At 36.8% G+C, this 18,935-nt stretch overlaps 1 protein-coding gene across 6 annotated transcripts; it reads right to left on the bottom strand.

The window, feature by feature from the left end:
• Window positions 1-1,182: 1,182 nt before the first annotated feature.
• Window positions 1,183-10,617, bottom strand: LOC104220568 (uncharacterized). 6 transcript variants are annotated; one of them, XR_011400221.1, is made up of 12 exons: window positions 10,436-10,615; window positions 8,603-8,968; window positions 5,969-6,034; window positions 5,688-5,827; window positions 5,141-5,267; window positions 3,990-4,141; window positions 3,401-3,536; window positions 3,033-3,117; window positions 2,665-2,927; window positions 2,247-2,383; window positions 1,785-1,959; window positions 1,183-1,697 (listed from the first exon to the last, which is right to left on the bottom strand). XR_011400221.1 is itself a non-coding variant. In XM_009771459.2 (11 exons), exons 1-11 carry the CDS (start codon window positions 10,532-10,534, stop codon window positions 1,938-1,940), a joined length of 1,599 nt encoding a protein of 532 aa, XP_009769761.1. In that variant the 5' UTR covers window positions 10,535-10,615; the 3' UTR covers window positions 1,785-1,937. The 6 variants fall into 6 exon arrangements, 2 of the variants coding, with proteins under 2 accessions (XP_009769761.1, XP_070003614.1); XR_011400220.1 differs by having other exon boundaries at window positions 1,785-1,954; window positions 10,436-10,613; XR_011400222.1 differs by having other exon boundaries at window positions 1,785-1,954; window positions 2,665-2,870; window positions 10,436-10,613.
• Window positions 10,618-18,935: the final 8,318 nt, after the last annotated feature.

Raw genomic sequence — 18,935 nt, 5'->3', positions numbered from 1 at the left:
CCCATATTTGACACAAATATTATTTAATAGCTGACGACACAAATCAAGATTATTTCCTTTCTGATGTAGAAGATCAGACTAAGCTGCAACCACAGAGCATACTCAGACAGAACCTTGACTCAGTTACCAAGATAAATCTTTTCTGATGTGGAAGATCAGACTATGCTGCAACCACAGAGCATACTTAGACAGTACCTTGGCTCTGATACCAATTGTTGCGGAAGCCAAATGTATATAGTGTGAATAAGTCACAACTACTATACCAAAAATTATGACAGCCACCAAATAATAAATAAGACAATAAAGCAACAATAAAGGGAACACCAGAATTTACGAGGTTCGGCTAATTTTGCCTACTCCTCGGACACAACCAATATTTTATTTCACTCCAAAAATACAAGTGAAATAATACTAAAGAGAGAAGATACAAATGTCTTAAACAGATGAGAAGGCAAATGAGAGATAGTGTTTAAATCCTAAACATTAGGCCTTCTTTTATAGAGGGAAAATCCTCCCAAAACTCAAGAGCCCACCGATGTGGGACAAAAATTTGCTTGAAGTTTGAATATCACTTTAAATGTAAACACTGAAGAAATACTTAATACGCTTAAGATGCAGAGTGGATTTGTTTTGTTTCTCTACCAATCAAGTTCCAATCACGAGATTGACAGGCAAGAACTTGACTTGCTTGGATTCAAGGCGCAAACAAACATATTGGCACTATAGCATTAGCAAGATTCGATGAACCTGATCAAATTGAGCAATTAGTAATTACTTGAGTACCGTACCAAAGAGTTCCTTTCACAGAACAAAACTCTTTCTTCTCATATACCCCTCTCCAAGTTCAAAATGACGAGCTTTGACATATCTTTTCTTACAGTTACAGATAAGACCAGATGAAAACAAGGTTTATATTCTATGGAAGTTTAAAATCCCCACTACCAACGAGAAAATTGTCTCCTCGCGCCTTTGCTCAATCTAACTGCTTGGGAAAACCAAAATTCTGCAAGCTTGGTTAACAAGATAAAGAGGAGTTTCGAACTGTTGGAAATACGAACCAAAAATATTTTGACTATTCACTGTCCACGACAGTATAATTAGTCCCTCGTTCGCACCCCCACCCCCTTAAATCCTAATCTTATGGCATTCTAGGTGTCAAAATCATGTCGTGACAAGCAATAAATAAAATCTAAGGAAATTTATTCGCAGAACAAAGCTTGTTCTTTCCACCGTGCACCTACAAGTCCAAAATTCTGTCAGGTATAAACAAAGCAAGTGCGAGATCATTTTCTTCTCATAGAAGACTAGAGAAACAGGTTCTAAAGTCTGTCTATGATATATCAAGGAACAGAATAAAGATAACAGAAGAAGAATGCTGGACATCAAAGGCATGGGACATCAAAGGCATGGTTTTTCTTTCTGCCAAAGAGCAATCCAGACAACAAAGTTGGGTTGTGAGAACATCCACCAGCAGTGTGCTGCTAAATTTCAGCACGATCACAGATGCAACCTCGACAATGGTGTTGTCGCAGATAGCCATTAATCATGACAAAGCCAAGCATCTGAAATTTATTGAATGGAATGCCAATAACCTCTAGACGGGACCATCGTAGTGAACTTTTTCAAGCTACTTACACTACCTGTAGCCATCAGTGATAACTCCCAACAACTAGCAGCCACAAACCCTAAACACCAAGCTGCAAGAAAGGTTCATCCAATTCAATCAGCACCATGAATTACGAGTAAAGAAGAAAAACTTCTCAAAGTTTCTCAACCAAGCTTACACTTGTATCCCATCTAACATCCGTCAAAACCACATTCTTGCGATATCTTGATGTGAGATGATTTGTTTTGCTGTATGACCCCGAGACAGCACAGAAAAATGCTGGATGAGCATGGTGTCTTCCCTCGTCATGTTAAGGCTTGTAAATAGTTGGTTAGTTCATGAGCTCTCCTGCACTAGAACTGTGGGATCAGGGTATGTCATTTACAATTTTACATTGAAATAAAGATTGTCTAGTAACCCAGATATATTCTTTTTCTTTCGTGATGTAGTAACCTATCAAAAATGTGGAACTAGAAAGGAAAAATAATTCTGAATGTCGTAAGAAATAGATGGAGATGATAACAAATACATTCAAGTTGCCATGTCGGAATCGCCAAACAGGAATAAGAAATCTCAAGCATGTCTCGATTTATAAATTAATATAGGATGGTAACCTGAGAGAAAGCAGAAAAGAACTTACTTGGTATATTTGAAACAGTAATGCAACATTTTATCAACATCTCCTTCATTCACATAGCATCCCTCCATAGAGAGAGTTCCCTTCACTTGATCCTCAAGGGTTCTCCATCGACTTAAAAGTTCAACAATTCCATTAAGCTACTCTACAATTAAAGAAACCAGAGAATTTGCAATGATCAAGCAATCCATTAACTATGTCCCAATCCAGACCAGTTGATTTCGGTTATACACATCCTTTATTCATTCCGCTCTACTAAGGCCCATTCCATTCCAATACTATCAGAAGGTAACATCAGTTTAGAAAAAAAATGTGGATTACCCAATGAAGATCCAGTAGCGATCCCACTGGACAGTGTTCTTGCTAGGAAAATTCTTTTATCCAAAAAAGAGAGTTCTGAATATATATGAAAAAAGGATACAGCAAAGCTTCTTGCCGTTAATTTGGCGGATCTTTCATGGTCTTCACTGGTATCATCAACATCGTAATTAAGAAGCTCATCCTCAACCACCTCGGATTTGCTTGTGAGAATTGAGACATACTGATGCAGATTTGAAGGACTCATCTCAGTTTTTTGAATTTGAACCAGTAACCTTGCAAGAATGCTCCAAACTGCACTTCGTGCTTCTATATCATCAGAAGCAAAAGGAAATATATCAAGTAGACCCTGTAAGAACAGCAGGTCTGAAATGATCCAAGTATCATTACTAATTCGATAAATTAGCATAAACTAAGGACACATAAAGGAACTTAGGCGTATCATATACTGGTGTAATTATGAACTTTCACCTTGCGATATCTCTAAAGCTAGATCAGCTGCATCAGTGAGAATATTTGCTGTCAAAACTGAAGCAGCAATGCAAGAGTTGGCAAACTGCAGGCAATGGATACATCAGAAAATAGCCGCTGCATAAGAACTCATATATTGCAGTAATATTTTTTCACCGCCTATCATTTTACTTCCACATTTTTTCTCTCAAGTTGTTTGATGGATTCATAACAGGGTAATAAAATGCAAGATTAGGATTTAGGACCACTCAGAACTACAGAGAAATTTCCTGTATTTAGTTAAAATAGACGGTGTGCTTTCCCTGATCTTTAGCTCAATTAACCATACTGAGGGATAAAATGAGAAAGCTCTGCTAGCTCCGACATACATCAGCTTTATCTGGAAGCTTGATCAATTGAGTAAGCAGCTGGAAGAGTCCCTTGTTTGAACAAATTTCTTGTGAATAATCATCCATGACCGAAAGAGCTTCAACTGTCTGAAGAATCAAATCTTGAAAGGAGTACCTGGTATAGCACATCGGTTGATTAGTTTACTGCAAGCATACTGGTTCACAACAGATGATAACTTAAAAGAAAGCCTCATGAATGACAATAACTTCTTTTTTGATTTTTTTTGTGTGTGTGTTTGGGGGGGGGGGGGGGTAACCAAAATGATGAATTACAATCCGTTTCTATAATATATATTTCCCAAGGCTTTAGGCAGAGAAATCCTTGGAGTGAAAAACTCCAAAATGTAGAAAGTCTATTGACTGCACATGGCAAGAGTAAACTTTAACATGGAAAAATATTAAAGAAAAGTAATCCTTTCCTTATTAAAAAAAATATATTAAACAAAACTATCATATGCCAAGGACTAAACAAAAAGTCCTGAAAATATGTATGGAATAATTAGCAATCCTATCAAAGTGGATTTAGAATAAATTAAAATAGCTCCTCCTTGATTATTAAGGACCATACCTTTCAGGTAATCTTTCTTCTATTAACTTGCTTATCTCGACAGATAGGAGATCAACCAGAATTCGTGGGAGGCCTAACTTTATCAGTGGTGGTAGCAGTATCGTAGCCACATCTTGCTTACTTTCTGCTACTGCTAAGAGAAGAGTAATGCTCTGTGGACAAGAGAATATTACGTCACATAAGCATAATGCAAATGCTAAGCAATAACAGCTAAGGGAATGAAACGAAGATCATAAAATAATAATTTAAAAATATTTCAGAAGGGTAAAAGATGGTAATAAACAATACTAACACATTAGGAACTTCAATTGACTCTATATATCAAACAGAGAATTTTCCAGATATCATCATGCTACCATCCTTGATTGCACTTGATTCAACAGAAAGTCGCTCCGCTCATAAAGATAAAATACTTCTTCATATAACAAAAAGATTATCAATCTTTAACTACTTTTATAGAAGTAATTGGTAGAAGCTCTATTATTCATGTCAGGGTTTGTTTATCAGAAAATAAAGAATTTGTTTTGTAAGGGACCAATTAATTGGAATATAAACTATATTTCAGGTCTTGGGATTTCCAGGAGATCAGTAGTAACTCTCAGAACATATCACACTTGTAGATTAAGGTGACAGTCGTGAAAAGTAGATGACTGACTAAAAATAGACAATTCTGTTGATAGAGAATTACAGATCATCAGTAAGCCTATCAGAATATTACACGAGTCTGCCATACAAATTTGGCGTTGCCATCCAGAGCCTTTATCAACTATATATTTCTCCAACCCCACTTCCATTTAGTGTCTGTAAATCCCAACAATTTGATGCCAATATTTCTTCTTCATGATTTGTCTCAAGTATAGAGTCCCACTTTTTTTATATATATATATATAGTGATAGTAGAAAAATGATGATGATGACGACTACAATAACGGTAATGATCCTTAATACACAATTATATTCCAAATAATTATTCCTTTCTACTGCTCACGTTGCTGGCATCTATTCCATATAATGCAGTATATACTCATCCAATAAGGAGGACATACACCACACTGTAAATCACAAGAACCCCAGATTCAAAAAAGTCAGAGCAAGCTAGAGCAAATACAGAGAAAAGCTACATGGAAAATTGAAGTCAGTATCATTGCTACCTTCTCTAGAAGCTGGAGGTTCAAAGTGTTCTCTACGATCCATAAAACACGACATAAAATATGTTCAGATTGCAGTGCTTCCACCAAAAAAGCACATTCTTCGCTTTGAAGAACTAAAGTTATCAGCCTGTGCAACAACGACAACTATAAGAAAAAGTAGATAGAGATAAAGCTAAGGCTATATGAAACTATGATACATCTCGTCACTTTTTCTCAGAAAAGAAAAATAACTTCCATGCATTACTATACTAAAACTATGATTTTTGTAAGCCAAACATAGAGAACTTCCACAACTACATATTACCGGTTGCAACTAAGGGAAAATGACTTCCATACATTACTATACAAAACAGTGCTTCCAGTTCCAGGTTAATGGCAACAAGCATAACAATGCTATTCTCTATGAACGCACTCTAATATAAATATTACTGTCATTTGTGTTGGCCAAAGAAAGCAAAACAATGTAGAGTAAATTATACCCTCTATAAATTACTAGTATAACCAACAAAACAGAACAAAAGAATTCTGTCATGGATGAATATGTTACCGGCATGCTTCACAGAGACATGGTGCATCATCTAGAAACAATTGTTCCAATACTGTTCCAATCAGACCATTTGTAGAAGTGATCTTTTTTCTTGAAACATCATGGCAAGCTAGGTTCCCAATAATACCAAGGCTAATTTCCTGTTTAAACGAATTGACTACATCAAATATATTTTCACCATCTATCAAACTGAGCTATATGTAGTCATCAGAATAACCTAGATTATGAAGAAAACCTCCAAAACAAAGAAGGATCCAGCAGAGGAAAAAAGTAAGATTTACAGTAATCCGTGCAGATTTTGAGACCATGAGAGTAGCCAAAAGCACTTCAAGAGCAAAGTTTTCAACCTGTACATAAAAGTTAATCATTTCTCAAAAGACAAGAATTCGAGCAGTGAACATGATCAGATGAGAAGTCATCCTCCCACCAATGACAGCAAATTCACAACCCCCCCCCCCACACACACACACACAATACACACAGAAGTCCCAAATACGAAATAGAGAAAGATAAGGGGGGTGAGCACAAGTAGGTACACTTAATAGTACTAGATTTTCTTCTTTGGATAAGTAAATACTGCTTTGATCTCCCAAATAAAATGTTTCCATCCAAAGCTGTCATGTGGTCCTTCAGAATACTTAAATTTGGAAGCTCTTTTTCAATTGTATGTGCAGCATGGTACACCTAACACCAACTATCTAAAAGGAAAATTGGATGCCAGCAACAAGAAACCTCCTGTTTTTTCCTGAAAATATTATTGATGATATAAAAATTCCAGTGGCTAAACCTAGGCGAATTGGAGCATTCCGAGAGTCACCGTGACTTCAGGCACTGCAGGCGTATCGAGGTCGAGGAGGTCATGGGGGCTATGCGTAAGATGAGTAGGGGCAGAGCGACCGGGCCAGACGAGATTCCGGTGGAATTTTGGAAGTGTGTAGGGAGAGCAGGTGTGGAGTGGTTGACTGGGTTGTTTAATGTTATTTTTAAGGCGAAGAGGATGCCGGATGAGTGGAGGTGGAGTACGGTGGTTCCATTGTATAAGAACAAAGGTGATATCCAGAGTTGTAACAATTATAGGGGTATCAAATTACTGAATCATACCATGAAAGTATGGGAGAGGGTGGTTGAAGCGAGAGTGAGGATGACAGTGTCATCCGACAACCAGTTCGGGTTCATGCCGGGTCGTTCCACCACAAAAGCTATACACCTTGTTAGGAGGTTGGTGGAACTGTACAGAGAGAGAAGGATCTGCACATGGTGTTTATTGATCTAGAGAAAGCGTATAACAAGGTTCCTAGAGAAGTTCTCAGGAGATGCTGGGAGGCAAAAGGTATGTCGGTTCCTTATGTTATGGCAATTAAGGACATGTAAGACGGGGCTAAGACTCGAGTTAGGACAGTAGGAGGGGATTCTAAGCCTTTTCCGGTTGAAATAGGGTTACACCAAGGCTCTGTGCTCAGTCCGTTCTTATTCGCCCTGGTGATGGATGCGATAACAAACCATATTCAAGGGGAGGTGTCATGGTGCATGTTATTCGCCGATGACATAGTTCTGATTGATGAGTCACGAGCCTGTGTTAACGAGAGATTGGAAGTTTGGGAACAGACTCTTGAGTCTAAGGGTTTCAAGCTAAGCAGAACGAAGACGGAATACCTCGAGCGTAAGTTCAGCGCTGGGCCGGGGGAAGTGGACGTGGATGTGAGGCTTGAGTCACAGGTTATCCCAAGCAGAGGCAGCTTCAAGTACCTTGGTTCGGTTATCCACGGGGGAGGGGAGATCGACGAGGATGTCACACACCGTATTGGGGTAGAATGGATAAAGTGGAGGTTAGCATCTGGAGTCTTGTGTGATAAGAGAGTGCCAACGATACTCAAAGGTAAGTTCTATAAAGCGGTGGTTAGACCGGCCATGATGTATGGGGCTGAGTGTTGGCCTGTTAAGAACTCACATATCAAAAGATGAAAGTAGCAGAAATGAGGATGTTGAGGTGGATGTGCGGGCACACTAGGATGGATAAGATTAAGAATGATAATATTCGGGAGAAGGTGCACGTGGCTCCCATTGATGACAAGATGCGGGAAGCGAGGCTCAGATGGTTCGGGCATGTACAGAGGAGAAGCCTAGATGCTCCAGTAAGGAGGTGTGAGCGGCTGGTTGTGGAAGGCACGAGAAGAGGTAGAGGGCGACCTAAGAAGTATTGGAGAGAGGTGATCAGGCAGGATATGGCGAGACTTCAGATTTCCGAGGCCATAACACTTGATAGGAAGTTGTGGAGGTTGAGTATTACGGTTGTAGGATAGGAGGTAGTTGAGTCTTGCGTTACTTTGTACCTTTGTGAGCCTAGTCCGGTGGGGTTTTGTCTAAGATCGCTAGGGGCAATGTCGTGTCTTACTATTTTCTATTTTCGACGCAGGATCCATTTACTAGCCATCGTTTTTGCTTTGCATTTTTCTTCTGCATTTTATGTTCCTTTTTCCCTATGATCTCCATGGTGAATCTAATATTCTCTCCTTTTGTCTTCTTATTATCTTGAGCCGAGGGTCTTTGGGAAACAGCCTCTCTACCCCTTCGGGGTAGGGGTAAGGTCTGCGTACACACTACCCTCCCCAGACCCCACTTGTGGGATTTTACTGGGTTGTTGTTGTTGTTGTTGTTGCTTCTTAATGTAGAGCCTCAACCAAAAATATAGGAAGGCCTCTTATGCAAAGCCTTTAGAATGCCCCTGATTGGAAGGATAAAAAAGCTTACCGTAATTACCAAACATTAATAATAGCTTTCTGCTTTACCGTCCGGAGAAAATAGCTAAAACAGAAAGAAGGGGTTATCACAACCCACTTCTCCCTCCAGCCAACGGAAGAAGATTTAAAAAAAAAAAAAAAAAAAAAGACAACGTGACAAGCAGAAGTTCTAATTACCATCAATTCAGCGTGAGTTTTACTAGCTGCTAGATCCCATAAAATGCAGCCAGATTCTTCCCAATCCTCTTCTCGGACAGCTACATCCTCGTGCTTATTTTGGAAATACAACTTGCCATCAACTGATTGTTCAACAAAGTTTTCAGCGGTTTTCATAGTTTCAGACACATGAATAGGCGATCTCTTATCTCCATTTTCAGTTGGAGATGATGTTATCCTGAAGGCTTCAGTCTTTGGTCCTTCAGTAGAGGCATCATGAGCATCATATCCAAGAGATATCTCTCCACACTTAACATTTGCTGGGAGGAGTTTCCGGATTAAAGATATTATATAACTAGGATCAACTGTGGTTGTTATATCAAACAGCTGCAAAACAGAACATAACGCTTTATGACAAGAACCCAAAAATTGGGAAAAGAATGCTAACACAAATACAGGAGTTATGTGTCAAAAACTTTTGAGCAAGAAGTAACACGTTCATCATCTCCACCTTAATATAAAGAAAAAATATGACCTGCAGACAAAAAATCGAAATTCAATCTTCTACCATTGATGCGTGAAGCCTCTCTAGTTTCAGTGTCGAAGAAGCCCACACATGCAATTGTAGTCAACCCTCAACTTATCAATGTTATGCTGAGAAAGAAAAGTTCCAAAGTTTCCTGGATTACACTTGGTGCCTGTCTTGGAGAACTTCCTACCACCTACCAGATATTCTTGCATTCCGATAATGTATAGAAAGGCCATACTTTGCATAAATATATATTACACTACCATTAAGATTCTTGTCAGTCTAGAAATAACCACCTTTGAAAATTTTATTAGCATTAGGATTCAAAAGTTCCAATCATATCGTCAAGGTCATTTACGTCAAAATAGGTTAGTAGGTCAATGCTGGTGAATTAAACTTTCTGATTGGCCAAATATATACACGGTCATCTTAACTTGTCTGAATTTTTCATTTAGACACTTAAACTTCGGCTGGTACCTATGAACACCAAAACTCTTCCAAAAGTGTACCACTTAGACACATTTTGCTCTAATTTTGGCGAGTCGAACATATGTCTCGATTTTAGACACTTTCCATTTTGGGACGTCTCAAATGTTCAACGCAATTCGATATCTATGCAACTTTCACATCAAAAGTTCAAAATTTTAAAACTTTGATCTTTCAAACTGACTTTTCAACTATTATTGTAATATTTTTCTTCCATTATAACTAATATAATATATAAATCAAATTAAAATATTAAACTTTGTTTCAGTCAAGCGCTGTCATATGAAATGGGACGAAGGTACTATGTTACGCGATGAATAATGAGCTGGATCAGAGCTGAAGAGGTGTTAGTTAAGCTGACATGGAGGTACATAACTTTGGGCAGAGAAGTTTGTTAAGAGTTGGTTAGTTCAGTTGACGGGAAAAACGGAATTCTATCCATATTTGATTCATTTTCTGTATATAAACCAGGCTACAATTAAGTGATAATCAATAAGAACAATTTCCCTTGCTTAGCAAGTTAGCTCCTTTTCTCTCTTTCCTGCCAAAATATCTATGAAATTTCTGTTTTCCCCATTTTCCCCATTTAGTTGATCTGATTTCCGAGCCTCTTCTTTATTTAGCTCCTAAAAAAATGCAGCAAATGTAAATTTGCCGGGAATTAAAAAGAGAACTGAAATTGACGGATAGGACCCTAATTACTTCGAAGCACAGCCAATTCTAATATACAGTATCAGCGGAAATAGTTATTCTTTTGTGTACAAATGCAAAACGAGTGGAGCCACATACATGTATAATTCAATGTATTTCTGAGTGATGAATAGGTTTTCATGGATTACCTCATCGGCAGGGGCAGGAGGGTGATGAGTATTGCTCTGGAATTCTTCCGCCAGTGCTTCTTCGTTACGTTCAGAGGGCAATTCCGGTGGAATTGACATAGCTGAGCTACAGATTCTAGGGTTTTCGCGCTCTTTTATCTTTCTTTTCCCCTTTTAAAATGGTGGAATTGACGGGCGGAGTTTATATAGCGGACGGTGTCGTTGCATTTTTTGGGGGAGTTATTATAGTTTAAAGTATTGTGGTATACTTATTTTACTTTTTAGATTGGTTAACAAGCACTTTTGGCATCTTTATTGTTCATATTTAAATTTACAAAGTACAAATTGATGTTACTTTATATCGTTAAGCAATTAAATGTCTTTGCGAATAGAGGATATTTGATCATGATTAAATAATAAAAGTTTATCACAAGGATGTATATTACATACATTTGTTAGTTTAATACAAATATTATGTGTGACATATATATAAAAAATATTCTGGTTAACTATCCTATATGAACAGATTCTGGTATATTTTGTAAAGGGACCCAAACGTATTTGTTAAGTCAAAATACATACTTTAGCCATCGATTTTGTACTCAAATTCTTCTTACACACTTGTTAAACACGAGAATAGTATTACACATCAAAACTTTTAAAAGTGTGTCAATTACACATCTCTTTTGCCATTTGTCACACGCGTGTATTACACATAAAAGAGGCGCGTGAAAACTACAAAATTCATCTGAAATTAAGTTTTTTATTTTATTTTTCCCGTTTTTAACTATTTTCTTTACTATTAAAGAAAAAAAAATATAACACATATTTTCTTCCCCAACCCACACCCCAGCGATTCCTCCTCGTTTCGTCTTCTTCCTCAACCTCCATCCTAATTTTGTATAGCCCCTCATATTTCGTCTCTTCAACCCCCATGACTAAGAAGAAAAAGAAAAGGAAGAAGAAAAGATGAGCTATTGGGTCTTGTAAAAATCATCATTATTGACCTTTTGAAGAAGCTTGAAAATTTAATCGGGTCTTGTTAATTTTGGTGTTCCATGACCTAGAAAATTAGTTTGAATTCATGATTATTGTTGAATAAAAATTTACTTAGGTGATTAGTTTTGATAAAATTCAAAAAATACCATTAACAAGTTTGAAGCTTTGAGTTTGAGCTTGATTTTGAAATTTCTATAAGGATTTGTGATGGATGTTGTTAAAACTTATTAAAAATCGGGCAAAGAATTGAATCTATAGTTGGGGAAGAAGGTGCTTATAGTGAAAGGGTTGGTGGTAGTATGGTGGTGGTGGAGAAGATGATGGGGTTGGGGAGATGAGGAAGGGTGTGTTTTTTTTCTGTATTTTTTCTTTGGGAAGATGAGGAGTGGGGATGGGGGGTACAGTTTTTTTTTCCAGTTTTTTTTTAACGATTTATGACACGTGTCAGATGCTGATTGACGCGTGTAATAGCAATCTTTAAGTAGATGTGGTCAAACATCGAAGTGGTGTGTAATTGACACACCTTTAAAAGTTTTAATGTATAATATTATTCTCGTCTTTAACAGATGTGTAAGAGGAATTTGGGAACAAGATCAATGAGTAAGTATGCATTTTGCCTATTTGTTAATAATGGAGGTGGTACATCCTTTTTCTTAATCACCTAAGGTCCAAAAGCAAAGGAACTACAGTAAAGTCACCCATAGGCGCACTATAGTGACTTCACATTTATCTTTTTAGATGGCACGTTATCATACTATATATCATTTCCGATACCTATATAAAGCTAAAGGAATTTATTTTGACACATTGTTTGAAAATGATATTGGTCAACAAAATGTTTTATATTTAGACGCAAACAGGGAGAAAAAAATAGAAAAAAATTAAGTAAAGAAAATGGATCCACTTTTATCAACAAGTAGAATTTTCTAATAACATGTGGCAAAGAATTAAGGAAGGACGCATGCTAGGAAAAGTACGTTAAATCGTAAGATATCTTTGTCTGCCCCTTTAGCAAACTCAAGATGAAGGCAAATCTTTTTTTATTATTTAGGTAACACCATATAATGATTTTCTGTTGTCATCTTACCCATGATATTACCTATATTTGGAATACTAGGTAGTGAAAACCGAGATGATGCTTCACTTTAGTTATTAGTAAATTCTGAGTTGAAAGCACATGCCTTCAATTAAATGTAACGTGCACTTTTGATCCCTTTACTTGTGAATTATCATAAATTCACTATAAAATATTAATTATTCTACCGTAAGTACCCATTTTATGTTAAACTTGTACTATTATCTCATATCTAACTCTAATATTATTTTAAAAATAATCCATTTACAACATATTTCTTATATAAAGGAACTAAAAATTGACCTTTTAATTATTTGAGGGTTAAATTTGTTGTGTCATATATCACAAGGACCAAAAATCAGAATTTACTTGAGGAGAACAAACGTGCTATTATCCTTTTTAAATTTTAAATTTTTATTTATTATAAAATGTTATGTTAGTCCGCTTTTGAGTAAGCTTGTTTATCCGTAAAACGGTATAGTTGAATTTGTAAGGTGATTTATAAACACATGAATTAATCTAATCCAAGAATGTCAAATAACTAAGAACAGAAATAAATTAATTAAAAAAATTTAAAGAAAATACAAGCCTGGCGGTGAAGTGAACTCCACTAGAAGCAAGAACAAAGTATAGAGTAGAAAAAATGTTAATAAAACAAAAGTAAGTTTAGCTTTTTTTGCGTACAGATATTTTATTTCTACAACGAGTATAAATTCTTCTATTTATAGCTAAATTTAGGGAGACAAGATCTCCAAATCAAGCTCTTCTTTAATATGAATAAGACTCCTCTTGTTGGATGCATAACGGATGGGTATTAATGTAAAGATTCTTTGTAACGGCCGCTCTTTGAATGCTGCCTTCTCCAATCGATATCTTCCTTTCAAATTTTTGTCCTCGGTTCCAATGTCTTCGAAACTCACACAACACCAGTCATATGCTCGTAACTAGTGCCAGCTATTTGCAGACTCATATCCTACATGTCTTTACTGTCACATGTCAACTCGCCGAGCATCCACCTGTCATTCATCAACTTTACCTCATACAGATAGTCTCCCTACTTTCCAGTGACTAAACTTTATGGTACTAGGAAGTAGATAAGACTTTTTTTCTTGACGGGAAAGTTCCTGAACGGTTTTTGATACTTGAAAGGACGCACGTCTCCTTGCATTAATGAGTCGAATACATGTTATCTTGTGATTCATCAAACACTTTTGCCAGTTATCTAGGTAATGATGGCCTTGCATTTTGTCGCCTATAAACTGGTCCCTTCTTATCATTTTTATTTCTCACTTTTACAAACCCTTCTTCTTCGAATTCTTTAGAGTTTTTCTACAACTCCCTCTTTCTTAGTAAACTTTCATACTCGCATTCTCCATCACCATGTCTTCTACTATCTCTTCCTCCAAAGAATAAGTCTAAAGAACTCGATCCTCCTTTTACTAGCACAATCATCCCTTCTCAACTAAATTGTGATACAGATCTCCAAGTTCAAAAAGAACCCCTAACCCTAAGAATGACAGAAACAAACTCATCAATAGATATCCTTCTTCCATTTGCCCTGCTAGTATTCCCGTTATAAAAGAAGATTGTTGCTAGAACACCATTGAAATTTTAGCCCCTAATAAAGTGAAAAATATCACTTTCAGTAACCAGGGTACATGTATATTTACATGTACCCTTTCACTTTAAGGATATGCCAGGATATTGATCCCATCTTCTTAGAATTTTGCCCAAACTACCGAGTTTGCTTAGCTCAAGCCGCTGCATCAACATGGTAAACGGTAGCTTGCATTCGGTTTCTGTGCTCCAAGACTGGTGATGTTGTGCCCCCTTTTTTCTCCTTTCTGACGGGGAAGTCCGGGTTTCAACATTCATGGTTGAACAACTCGTTTCCTTTTGGGAATTGGGTATTTGAAGAGTCGCCACCTAACGGATTAAGGTGCGTTAGGGCACCTAGAGCGATTAACTCATGTACTAGTTTGCATTACCAGGGATTAGGGTAAGGGCTCAAAATAACCTTGAGGGGAAGGTGTTAGGCACCCCTCGCGGTCCACAACGGTGGGTCCCATCTGAACTTAAACTATGTGAATTAGTCATTTTACAAGTAAATAATTTCAACACATATTCGCAAATAAAGGCATGTTTTCACATTCTAAGCACATGTATGATTCAAGTAATGGAAGCAAGGGAGAGGTTTGAACAACTTGCATATATATATATATATATATATATATATATATATATATATATGAAAAGAAAAGGAAGTTCATTTAAACACATAGGAATTGGGAAAGAGGGGTCCCAGGTTGGTTTGCCTACATGATCATACCCACTCAATGCCCGGTAATCACTCCTCAATGAGGGGCTACACGTGACATTAGCCCGCAGTCATCATATTCTTTACTACCCAATTCCCTCCCATTGGTCATAGCCTAAAGCGTTCTAGAAACCTTAAAAGATATCATATGCGTGCATTACCCGTCCCTTCCTTGTGGCCCTGGAGGTATTTAGAGCCTCTAATTTAGGTAGTTCTAGACCATCCTAAGGTACTTAAAGGAGAAAAATCTAGCTGGCAACCAAAGCAATTAGGACTGAACTAAAGAGAGAACAATTAAAGGCTCACGTTTTACCTCCACAAACAGAACAAGTAAGGCACGTCTCAAACAATAGTTTTCAGATGTTTAAAAGAAACCCTAGAACAAGATATTTAGGTGAGCAGAGAATATGCAGTATTAAGTTAGGACCAAAGTGTCAAAGACCTACTCAGTTTGCATGCTGATTTTAGACCTGTTAAATATGAGCAGTCACAAATAACAGAGCGTAGCTTTACAGTCTGTAGGATTTTTAATCGCCCTATAGGCTTGCCTAGGCGTGTAATAATGATGTCCTATGAGCATAATATCTAATCAGGAATGTAGTAAATCAATAAACAATTTTAAACGAGCAATTTAGATCCTATAGACATGCTTTCTAGTGATATTAATTAACACAACATTGAAGAAACGAGTAGGTTAGTTAATTAAACTGATTCAGAACCTATAGGCACGATTTATGTAATTATAACTGATTTTAGATCCTATGGACATGGTTTTTAGTTAAAACTGATTTTAGAATCCTATAGGCATGATTTCTAATTAAAACTGATTTTAGAATACTATAGGCATGGTGTCTAATCATGTAAAGTAAAGCAAGCAGCATTTTTTTGAACCAAAATGAACCCTATAGGCATGTTATCTGCCCAATTTTCCCACAGTACACAACTACCCTCCCTTTTCACTAGTCACCCCATTATTTGTTTACAATTAATTATTATAGACCAATGATTGAATAAAAATTACATAAATAGAATAGAAGTTAAGCTATTGAGGGGCCTGAAGTAGGCCCAAAGCAAATCCTGATGTACCAAGCCTTCACTAGTCTCAAATGCCCAAGATTCCATAGCCCAATTCATGTCCAAGTCTGTCAGAGTTCCCTAAGGACCTCAAGGATCTCGGGCAGTACTCACACCCAGGCTTTCTTCAAATAATGACTGATTATGTGCAGTGTGGAAGAGCCAACCCTGATACGCCAGAGTTCAAAGAAACCTCAGGGATCTCTAAGCAGTACACATACCAGAGGGGCAGAACTTAATGAACTAAGAATAACTGGGAGTGCATAATTTAAAAAGTGTTTTGGTAAACAGTGTAGAGAAGGGTCTTAGGGGTGAGAAGACACTTTGAAAACCAGTACTAGTTTGGGTAAAACAGCAGTTAGAAAAGCATGAAAAAAGAACATTTTTGAAATTAGAATACAAGTCATAGAACAGATAGCTTTAGAAAACACCTTGGCAAACATTTTCCACACAAGGAAAGAGGGGTTGAGGACCCATAGAATACACCTTGGTGGAGCACATAAACAACAAGGTGCATAGAGATCTCAAAGGTCAAGGGGGGTTCTACAGAACTAATATGTTAGATATAATGTAGGTCATTGAAACATGAAGCAAAGATCACAATAGAAATGGGTTGAGGGCACATACACAACATAACTAGAGTTGCACTAGATAACTTAGTAGGATCTCATTAGTATGTAGAGTAGGCAAGACTTAGATGAACAAAATAGGCAAGCACTTCATGAAATATTCATAGTTTAGAAATATTAATCACATATAGAACAAGTAGAATTTAAACATGCTGGGTGAGACAAGCAATGTAGCTTGGACATATTAATGAGCAAACAAGATGCATGCAGTTATCACAAGACAGGATTGGGCATGCTAGACAGTAAATAGATCCTCGTGGGTAAATAAACTAGTCATAGCTTCTAACAAAACAAACTCCAACATGCTAAGTGATACAGTAGTTAGGCAGTGTAATCTAGGCATGCGGTTACACATTGAGCAACATGATAGTAAAATAGTAAATAGAACTGGAAGTCACAACTAATGAACTGTAGCAACAAAGAAAACACATAATTTTGGAATTTGAATTGAATCAGGACATACCAGTTAAGGAGAGAATACAGAGTATAGAGCAAAGATGGTGCAAACAGCCAGCCTTGGCTTACAGCCGGCTAGGTTAGTGAGAATTGCAAGTAACAGAAGAGAATAGAGAGAGTTTGAGAGAGTGAGAGTATTGATGAACTAATGCTTTTTTCTTTTCAAAATCAGAATGGGGAGATTATATAGCACTTAGCAGAGTAAAAAAAATAAGGCAAAGAATAAATAATGTATGCAAGTAAAATTAAATAGTTAATTGGGGCTAAACTCAATCAAGTAATTCAACAGAATCCGGAAAGCACCCCTTAATATTAGGGAGAATCAATTAACAACCAAGTTAGAGGTTCAATAAGGTAAACAAATCAATCAAAGACCATCCAGGAGTCGGTTAAAGCGATTAAATCCCATAAATCTGGCTAATAAACCAATTAAGGCAAGTAGTACCGGTCATGAGTCATAAATAAGGAAAAAATCACAGAGAAGTACCAATCTCAGCCAAAAAAATATAATTTGAACCTAATTAGGCAAATAAAATCAGTCAATCTCTTTTTAATTGACAGAACTAAAGAATAACGGGCAAAATATTGAAATAATCAGTGAAATAAGAAGAAACCCTAGGGATTAAAATATAGATATGAAAAATTAGTCGAACAAGTAAAGAGAACCACAGCCAAACACTTAAGAAATTTAGAATTTTTGCAGAAAACTTAAAGGGATGAAACCCTAGTTTTAGAGAAAACAAAGATTGGTTAATAATAAAGAAGTAAAATAACCCAAAAGAATAGCCATGAAAGTTTAAAAATGCTTTAGATAACCAGAGGTTCTACTAACAAACAACAAGAAAACAAACCCTAACGTAACAAAAACGTTCAGACATCGATTAACCAGTAACGAAGTAAGGGAACTTTTAGGAAAATCAATGCTGAACTCAGGATCGCTCCAGATCTATGGAGATCTGAACCGGTTCAAGTACAAACATTAGGTTTTTGAAGAAAAAAGAAAGAGTAAGAGAATCTGGCCTTTGAATCAAAGATTTGAACCGTGAGACTTTGATAGAAATCATTCACGGACCATAGACGATCTTTTGAAGAGTTTGAAATGAGATCTGGACTAATCTCTTCGAAATCCTTCCACGAAGCCACACAATCGAGCAACCAATGGAGATAGGAGACAAGTAGAGGCCTCGTACAGCCATAAGACGCCATAGATCGGACAGGGATTCAAGGGATTAGGGCTGATTTTGGGTGGCGGCGGCTAGGCTTAGGTTTAGGTCTTAGAGAGAACGGAGAAGAGAGGGTTTCAGAGCGGCTGTTTGGTGAGAATGCCAGGTTTGGAGGGGGGGTCGTTTGGAACTAAAAAAGGAAATGGGCAATTGTGGTCATTGATCTCTGTGATCAACGACCGAGATTGAAATGATTTGGGGCCGGGTTGGACATTACAGGTTTGGTTGGGTATATTTGGGTTGATTCAATTGAATTGGGGGGGGGGGGTTAAAATTAGGCTATGTAATTAGGCTAAATCCGAAATAAGAGGGCCATTTGTTAAATACCCTATTTAATAGATAAAACAACTTTTTAAAAATAACCAATAGGCTGTAAAAAATGATTTTCATGCCTGAAAATATTTTAAAATAATTACTTAATATTTAAAAATATAAAAGGCTACTTTCTGGTAAAATATTGTAGTAATGCGTGTGTGGACTATAATTACAAAGTAATTACAATTACAGCCTAAAAACACAAAAGTGGCTATTTGTGCAACAATTGAAACTTAGTACAAATGCAAATGATAAAATTAAATCATAAAAATTTATTATAAAACTATTTGTGATGCAATTAGTGATTGTTTTATAAATAAAATGCTGGGAGAAATTAGTTAAAATATTTTTAAAATGGAGAAATTATATAAAAAATACTAATTGATGCCAAAGCATAGTTTTGAAAAATTATGGGAAAAATTGGGTATCAACA

This window comes from Nicotiana sylvestris, chromosome 6 (assembly GCF_000393655.2).
Source record: "Nicotiana sylvestris chromosome 6, ASM39365v2, whole genome shotgun sequence".
Taxonomy (NCBI): Eukaryota; Viridiplantae; Streptophyta; class Magnoliopsida; order Solanales; family Solanaceae; genus Nicotiana; species Nicotiana sylvestris.
Note: the sequence above shows the minus strand (reverse complement) of the source record. Positions and strands in the feature narration are given on the sequence as shown.

Coding starts and splice junctions, on each gene's coding strand:
- LOC104220568 (XM_009771459.2), bottom strand. CDS start 10,534: ATGTCAATTCCACCGGAATTGCCCTCTGAACGTAACGAAGAAGCACTG. Junction 5,268..5,687: donor TGTCTCTGTGAAGCATGCCG/GTAACATATTCA, acceptor GTTGTTGCACAG/GCTGATAACTTTAGTTCTTC. Junction 1,966..2,246: donor TACTGTTTCAAATATACCAA/GTAAGTTCTTTT, acceptor CTGATCCCACAG/TTCTAGTGCAGGAGAGCTCA.